We start from the raw sequence: 9,187 nt of genomic DNA, 5'->3' as shown, positions 1-9,187 counted from the left end.
GTTCTGTAGAGTGTTAGTTCTAATCTGCACAGTGTTAGTTCTATTCTGTAGCGTGTTAGTTCTAATCTGCACAGTGTTAGTTCTATTCTGTAGCGTGTTAGTTCTAATGTACACCATGTTAGTTCTATTTTGTAGCGTGTTAGTTCTAATCTACACCATGTTAGTTCTGTCGCAGTTCATGTCAGTTCTAGTGTATACCACGTTGCTTCTAATTTATACCAAGTTAGTTGTAACTTATAGCAAGTTAGTTCTATTTTATACCACATTAAGCGTTATTTTATAACAAGTTAGTTCTAAATTATACCACGTTAGTTCTATTTTATACCATGTTATATCTAATTTATACAAAGTTTGTTCTATCTCATATAATAAGTTAGTTCTAATTTTAACCATATTAGTTCTAATTTATCCCAAGTCAGTTCTAATTATACCAAGTTAGTTCTATTTTATAACAAATTAGTTCTAATTTATACAAAGTTAGTTCTATTTTATAACAAATTAGTTCTAATTTATACCAAGTTAGTCCTATCTTATAACAAGTTAGTTCTAATTTTAACCACATTAGTTCTAATTTATCCCAAGTTAGTTCTAATTATACCAAGTTAGTTCTATTTTATAACAAATTAGTTCTAATTTATACAAAGTTAGTTCTATTTTATAACAAGTTAGCTCTAATTTATATCAAGTTAGTCCTATCTTATAACAAGTTAGTTCTAATTTTAACCACATTAGTTCTAATTTATCCCAAGTTAGTTCTAACTTATAGCAAGTTAGTTCTATTTTATAACAAGTTAGTTCTAATTTATACATGAGCTTCGATAGAACAAACATGAGCTAACTCTAGTTATTTATGCCATTTTTTAAACTCTATCAATAGCTAACTCATGTTAGTTCTAACTTATTTCATGTTAGTTCTAACTTATTTTCATGTTAGTTCTAACTTATTTTATGTTAGTTCTAATGGCAAGTAAGAGCTAACTTTAAGTGGAACTAACATTAACACTTTGGCTACTTGGTCTAGTGGTAAAGCTTGGGAATTTGGAGAGGAGGTTAGGAGTTCAAGCCCATGCAACTACAATATATATTTAAAGGTCTTTGATTGGATATATATTTAAAGGTCTTTGATTGGGCCTTGGGCCTTGGGGCTCTTGGGCTCTTTGTTAGTTCTAGCCATTAGAACTAACATTCCAGCCCTTAGAACTAACATAACAGCCCTTAGAACTAACATTGGGCTCTTTGTTAGTTCTAGCCATTAGAACTAACATTCCAGCCCTTAGAACTAACATAACAGCCCTTAGAACTAACATTTATAGTTCTAATTTTCCTTGACCCCCCTTTCAAATTCACAGGTTCTTAGATTCTTTAGTCGACTTTTAATCACATTATCTTCAATTTTTAGCTAAATGTCGATATGTCTGAAGATTCAATGTGAGCTTTTGAATTTCTGCTGTTAATCTCTTATACAAAACTCTGTCAATCACCAAATCACACAAGAAAAAGGCATTAAAGAAAAACCCAAACTGCTGTTCAAGAATCCAAGGAGATCTCATTTCAATTAAATGAAAGAGAAAAACTACAAAAATCCAATATCGATTCCCTTCATAAATTACAAGAAAACAAGAGCACTATCTTGATTAAGACATTGATTTGGGTAAAGATATTCCGTAACCTAGAAAGGGGAGAACAACGATGCATCAGACCAAAGCCCCAGGCTCCGTCAGCTCGCGGGTCCCCGGACCATGTTCCGTGTTTGTTGTTGAACCCGCGTTCACGAGCTGTTTCTAAGATGACTCCCCGACCTCCGACTCCATGACCACCGTCCTCGCCTTTGCCATCCACGACCTCCTCAGTCTGATCATTTTCAGCGGCCATGACGGAAGTGAGAGAGAAGGAGAAGCTGAGAGATAGAGTGGAGAGAGAGAGAGAGAGAGAGAGAGAGAGAGAGAGAGAGAGAGATGGGATGGAGTTAAAGGGATGGGCGCAGTTACCAAGCTCAATCAAATCAAAGGGTAAATTTGTAACTTTTGTTGGGTTTTTCTCAGGATCTGGTACTTTGGGGCCTTAACACAAATACAATGTGTATTTGGGGCTGAATCACATGGGGCAAAATACAAGGGGGCGGGTCACATGAACTTTCTGCTTTTGGGGCCTGGACACATTTTTCCCAACTTATAAACATACTAAAAACCTACAAATAATACAAAAAACCCCTAAAAATTTATGGAATTTGTAATAGACACTCTGAACTTTTTACAAATTACAAAATAAAACTCGCAAAATTGTAAAATTTATAAAAATCCTGATAATTTCTGATCTAATAGTATATTAAAAATATAAAAATTAGAAATATCCCCTACATAATTTATAATTTATAGAAAATATCCTTAAAGTTTTAAAAATTACAAATAATCTTTTAAAATTCAAAATTTACAAAAAACACCCTGAAAATTTTAAATTCATTAGTAGATTGAAAGCATAGGAAGTACTAATAGTCTATAAACAAATTACAATGTGTAGAAAAAGTCTATAAGTTTAAAAAATCCTTAAAATTCATAATTTAAAAAAAAACTTCATGATAATTTTTAACCTATAGACATTAAAATGAATATACAAAATTACTAGCAACCCCTACAAAATTAAAATTTTGTAAAAAATATCATACACCTTTTAAAAGTATAGGTTTAGGAAAAACTTTTCATGGTAAATATTACACATAATTTTTTTTGAAAAGAACATAACTAATTAAAAATCTATTAAATTTAAAATTTATAAAAAATACCCTTAAAGTTTAGTACATTGCAAATTACACCTCTAAAGTTTAAAATTTTTCAATATTTTTTTTGTAATTCCTTGATTTTAATGTAATGTTTAATAGTTTTGTATATTTGTAAATTATAAATTTTAGGGTGTTTCACACTTTTTAAAACTTTTGAGGGTGCTTATTTTGTAGTTTTCTAAATTTTCATTGTGTTTTTAGTGTAATGTACATATACATCAATTAATAATGATATTGAAGAATAAGTCGTTCTTAAGATTATTAGACAATAGTTAAGTGTGCACATCACTATTCCTAGACAGCATAATTTATATATGAAAAAATTTTCATACAATCTATATAGTGGTTAAAAAGATTTTGACTTTAATGTACTATTTTTTACAAATTATATTTAATGTGAACCTATCATATAATTTTGACTGTGGTTATTATAATTTTAATACGTTTGATTGATTGACTATATACATAATATAGACCATAATATACTTTGCTTTCTCACATGAGCTAACATTTGGTGCTTAATAATTTAAGTTATTACTTTTAAATTCAATATAAAGAGGATCTCTAATAACATTTATTTGTTTGTTTATAGTATAATGCAATCTCATTTCTTATTTTTTGCTGGAGATTTTTTCCATAGTTACGTATATTAAATTAGTAACTAAATAAAGATTATTTATACTTAAATTAGGATGATTGTAGTTGGTTACTCACCATGAAATTTTTATGAAGATATATAGCTTACTTTCTATAGCTATCTGCACTGTCCATGTATATTCTATAAATTAATTCTTAATTTGACATATTAAATCACTTTTCCTTTGTAGAAATTTCTTCTTTGACTTTTATACTGTGTAATCACTATATCATCATTCTAGCATAGAAATGACCTCATTCTAAATGGCTTCAAGCTAATGTTTGAGTTGCACTGAAGTATATATTAATGTTAGTATGTGTATTTATTTTTTAAGAAAATCATGTTAACACTTTTTAAATAGAAGAGAATATTCTAACCTCTGATATTATAAAAATTAAATATAGCCAATTGAATGATTAGCAAAAGAGAACTTACATCAGAAAAGTATGAATAATAAGATAAAGAGAAAATATAATGACATTGCTAGCAATATTACAAATAGCAAACTATAATGTAAAGTTAATCTATTTTGTGGAGCCTAAATACTGGTTATAAGCATCGAGGTTTCCATATATATACTTTATAATTTATTAAAAAGGGTCATATAATATTATATAATAAAATTAATTTAATATTGAATAGTAATATCATTATTAAAAAAAGTCTTCATGAATTGATATGCTCTTTACGATATATAAGATATGCACTCTAAATTCTTGTGTCTTTTATAGAGCTAAAAAGTTTAAATACGAGCCTCTAACATGTTACTCTCATAACAGCAAAATCCACTTAGGAGATATGGATATTTTAGATAAGTTATGTATCCTATATACAATACAATTGTCCTAGACAAGTAAGTTATAATAGCATTTTTCATTCATATCGTTTGGGGTAAGATTTGATAGGGACCTTGCATCAAAGAAAAAAAATAAATTTTTATATTTAGAGCACATGATGAAATATATCATAATGTCCCTATTCTAATTTTGTAAGAAAATAATTCTTTATATTTTTAGTTTTATTTCTATGATACAGAGAATGAGCTATAAAATTGAATGAGAATATTAGATAATATAAATATGAGCGAAACATCAACTAAAAGTTAACATAAATATGAGTCAAACCATAACTAAAAGTTTAATGGACATATTGCAAGTAAATTTATATGCAAAATTCTTTTGCGAAGTGAATGATCACCCATCTTTTGCAGACTTCAAGATACTAATAAATAGAGATGGTGTACTAAATTAATGTATTTATAACTCATAAATAGTAGATAATGTGGCCACAATTTGAGTTGAAGGAAACAATGATAATATTTTATTTGAGAGAGAGATTATTGAGTTGATAATCAATCCTACAAAAAACTTTGTTTTCTTTTTTTTATTTTTACTCTATTTTTATCAATTTAAATAATTATGATATTCAACTACGTGCATTACAAGTGTATCTTATCTCATAATATTCAACCACGTGCATCTGCGCGTACATCTCAACTAGTTATGATAATAAAGGCAGTTCGGATTTGAGGACATTGCCGCCGATTCACTCTTCTCTTTTTCCTGTGCCGTGCTCCTCCACTCTCCCACTCTCCCACTCTCTCTCTCTCTCTCTCTCTCTCTCTCTCTCTCTCTGCGCTTTCCCCTTTCTTCTACGTGATAAAAAAAAAAAAAACCCTAATTTGTCCCCCAAAAGAGAATAAGGCGAAAGAAATCTGTGAGCGAGAATAAGGCTGATTTTATTTTGATTTTTCTCCAGAAAAATATTCCGTTTTGTTATCTTCTTTCTTTATTAATCGCGTGCTCAAATTGTTCAGTGCGGTTGATTTGTTTAGTTTCTTGGTTCGTCATCAGCTTCACTATCTTTTATTGAGTGAGATCGAATCATTCATCTTTCTTTCTTCTACCTAAACACTTCTAAAAGATTTGCAGCAGTGAAGAGGGGGACCCCGAGCGCTAGCTCATGGGGATCGCTGAAGGCGTGAGTTCTCCGATGCCGGGGCTTCCGGCTGACGGGTCGATGCTGCTGCTGCTATCTCACGGTTCGGAGTCGCATGATCAGGAGCCTCCAGGTCGAGCTCGAAGCCACGATCGGTGAGCAACGCGATGCTATGGCCAGGAACTGGAGGGAGAGGCTCAGTGAAATCTCTTCGGCCCGCCGGGATCTGGACGCACTATTTAAGTCCATGTCGTCAAACCCTCCTGATTCCGCGCTTCTGATGTCATACAGGAACGCCACCGAAAACGTTGAGGAACAGAACAACAACGGGGAAAGGAGGGACGACGCGTGTCGGAGGACTGTAGAGAACCGTTCGTCCCCCACGCCACGCAGCACCGGCGATGTTTTAATGAAGCTCATCCCCGGCGATTCTCCCCAGCAGCTGATGTGCCTGAAGAAGGAAGAGCTGATAAGCTACTTCAAGATGGAAATGAACAGGATGAAGAGGCAGCATGAGCTAGCCTTGCAAGAGAAGACGGAGGAGCTGTTCAGCCTCAAAAGGGATCTCCTCAAGGAGAAGGGTTCCAGTCCTTTGCACTTCAGCAAAGAAAGGGACCTTGAAATAGCCAAGAAGAAGGTCTCAGAAATAATCCTGAAGCTGGATGACATTGTTCTGAAGAGCAAGGAGCCCCCTGTTGGTTTTGACTGCCAGGACGCGTCGCAGAGGCTGAAGGAGAGAGCTGATGCCTTGTTTTCAGAAAGCCCGTGGCTGCGGACGCCACCGGTAGATGAGAAAAAGGAGGCCCAACGGACGGCTCCGCAGGGCTCGGCGGAGTCAAAGTTGGTCGAAGAGGTTGAAAGGCTCCGATTTGCTATTGAAGAAGTGAGGACGGAAGCGAGCATCAAAGAAGAAAAGTACAAGCGTGTTTTAGAAAACTTGGTTGATGAGATCGAAAGCAACGAACAAGTTCTGGAAACAGCTACCAAGATCATAGAGGACATCTACTGCCTCGTATACGAAGGGGCTATAGCAAATGCTGTTTCGAGTACTAACTCTATGTTAGTAGGATCGTACAAGGAAAAAGACTCCATCAACGCAGAACTTTCAGAAAAGGAGGAGGGATTAAGGTTGGAAATTGAAGAGAATGGAAGGTTGAAACAGCAAGTAGCAGCACTGTCGACTTCGGTGAGGGGAAAGGAGATGTTGGCATCAGAGGCTACCTCCCAATTGGTGAAGCAGAAGGAGCAGTTTGAATTGGTACGCCACGAACTTAATCTGTACAAGGATAGAGACAGCAAGCAACAAATGATCATCGCAAACCTCAAGGATGAAATAAATTTGTCAATGGGTAAAATGGATGAGGCATGTCAGCAAATCCATCAGAAGGAAGCTGAGATTTGTAATCTAAATCAGAAACTCATGATCTCATTTGATGGTTTGAAAGAAACGGAAAGACAAAACAGCATTCTTCAAAACGACATCTGTGACAAACAAGGGGAGCTAGCGTCAAAAACCGCACTGGAAAAAGAGCTAAAGGAGCAGTTAGAAGCTATTGTCGCTTCAGTCGCACATTTATCAAGAACCACTTGGGAGTATGGATGTAAGGTGATTCAGAAAATTGAAACAAATGAAGCAAGGTATTGTCTTTTTTTCACCTTCATTCTTTCCCTTTTAGTAACATTTTAGCAACATTTTATTTGTGATGTCCAAAATTTTCAGATAGTTATACAGCCTTGTCACCGTGGTCGTATATTTTCTCTTGGCGTATAATCTTCTTAGTCGAAAGGGAGTCTTACTACGTATATGAAGAAGTATTAACACCTAAATGGTTTCCTAGAGTTACTGTGCAGAAGAAAAAGCCTTGTCCAGATAAAACACGTGATATTTTTGCGGGATAGTTGGGCCATCTATGTATTTTTTAGAGAAGAAAACCACAAATATTTATCAATTGGTTTACTTGAGAAACAACTGAGCTACATCTATCGTAACTGAAATTTTCATCACTTGCCATTACAATTGTCAAAAGCAACATTCCTTGATCGCATAAATTCCAAGTTCGAATTCCTGTTCTCCCTTTCAAACATTCCATCTAATCTGCAAATGAACTCTGCAAGATTTATGGGTTATGGGTTAGGTGCCTGAAGCAAATCCTATGTCAATGTTGGCCAATGTGATTTCTTTTAGTCATTTAATTTTGTGGAAGTTTCATAGTTTTGACCATATAAGAAGCTTATAAGTGTTTCCATACACTTTACTTTGTGGAAGATATAACTTTACCTCCTTAAGAAAGTATCTAATTCCCAATTTCTCTGGATTTTTCGTTATTTTATTTTAGTATGATACGTTTTGATTTACCTATGGGTCATGGGTATGAAACTTTATGTCCTATTTACAGGTTGAACCTATTGAGCCATCAATGCAGTCAAATTAAGCAGCAAAGTAAGCTACTTAAGAAGAAGGCTTTGTGGTACAAGGAAAGATTTGAAGCAAAATGTGAAGACCTTCAGAAGGCTGAAAATGAGGTACGGACGCGAGTACTCTGAGTGATATTTTTCTCATCTTAACTTGGTTAGTCACAGACTCACAGGGAAAAAAATAAGAGTGCATATTCGACTTAAGAACAGATTATTGCATTTGTAACAAATATAATTGTTACATTGCTTTTTGATGTTGCAGGTCGATCTATTGGGGGATGAAGTTGATACCCTCTTGGGTCTTCTTGAGAAGATATATTTTGCACTTGATCATTACTCATCCGTGTTACAATACTATCCTGGTGTAAGAACATTTTTTGTTTCTGACACTGTTTCTACTGAAGTAAAATGCGACAATATTCCTTTTTTAAGATCAAATTCTTGCTCCTGCTATGGTGTTCTTACTGATTGACTCTATTTAGCGATTTGTGTTTGTGATGATTTAGTTGCTCAATGACATGTTAATCGTATTTTATCGACGTTTCGTTTCTTCTTACAGGTCGTGGAGATCTTGAAATTGATTAGAAGAGAGCTGGATGGAGAAACTACTAAATCAAAATGACCTTCTCCCTGCTGGGGTGAGTGTTCTGTGTTCTCAGTTGGAATGTCACGTCAAGCTACTTCAAAATCTATTCTTAGAACTCGTATGCCGAACTATTCAGATACCTTTTACACCCAGGTCTAGCAGCTTAGCTTGCTATTGATGCAACTGGATGCTTATATGCTACTCAGGCGTTATATCAGGGCGACTAATTTTTTTCTTTGCATGTGGGAACTAGGAGAGCTAGTTGACGAAAGAAGCAGCCATCTTGGTTAATGCTTATTGTTCTCTTTTTGGAGTAGGCCACAGTAGTAGGGACTGAGCTACGCCTCTCATTTGCAAGGTGTTTTTTTGTATAGTACTACTATCGGATATAAGTTGTAACCTTACTTGATGCTTGGATACCAATGGATTTCAACGACATCTAAGCTTCTTGTTGTATTGACATTTTGTGCAATTTTTCAAAGCCAATGCGGCGGCGAACAAAACACATATGCAGGCAGGAAAGTGTTTTAGCTCTGTATCGCCTCGGTGTTTTCTGTTGTTGTCGATGGATTTAACATGAGTTTATGTTGTTATTATTTCTGTTCTCTTAAAAGGTTTTGATGTTGACTACCTGTTGTGTTGGAACCGGCCGAAATTGAAGCCTGTGTCATGAGGTTGGCACCTCGAGCGTTTCCTTAAAAGGAAATCAGCGCTATTGTGAAGTGAAGAACGGATAGCCTTGAAAATGGCCCTGAGAGTGATGGAGAGATCTGGCGTCACGCGTATATACTTGTGAATATGACAAATAGGATCCCGAATCCCTCATCATTTGTCT

At 34.8% G+C, this 9,187-nt stretch overlaps 1 protein-coding gene across 4 annotated transcripts; it reads left to right on the top strand.

Annotated features, from left to right (window-relative positions):
• Positions 5,445 to 8,890, top strand: LOC109844542 (WPP domain-associated protein-like). 4 transcript variants are annotated; one of them, XM_020413618.1, is made up of 5 exons: positions 5,445 to 6,989; positions 7,748 to 7,874; positions 8,029 to 8,130; positions 8,326 to 8,404; positions 8,606 to 8,890. In XM_020413618.1, exons 1-4 carry the CDS (start codon positions 5,467 to 5,469, stop codon positions 8,386 to 8,388), a joined length of 1,815 nt encoding a protein of 604 aa, XP_020269207.1. In that variant the 5' UTR covers positions 5,445 to 5,466; the 3' UTR covers positions 8,389 to 8,404; positions 8,606 to 8,890. The 4 variants fall into 4 exon arrangements, with proteins under 4 accessions (XP_020269207.1, XP_020269205.1, XP_020269206.1 ...); XM_020413616.1 differs by having other exon boundaries at positions 8,506 to 8,890; XM_020413617.1 differs by having other exon boundaries at positions 8,489 to 8,890.

This window comes from Asparagus officinalis, chromosome 6 (assembly GCF_001876935.1).
Source record: "Asparagus officinalis chromosome 6, Aspof.V1, whole genome shotgun sequence".
In the NCBI taxonomy this organism is placed as follows: Eukaryota; Viridiplantae; Streptophyta; class Magnoliopsida; order Asparagales; family Asparagaceae; genus Asparagus; species Asparagus officinalis.
The sequence above is the reverse complement of the archived record's forward strand: the minus strand, read 5'-3'. Positions and strand labels throughout refer to the sequence as shown.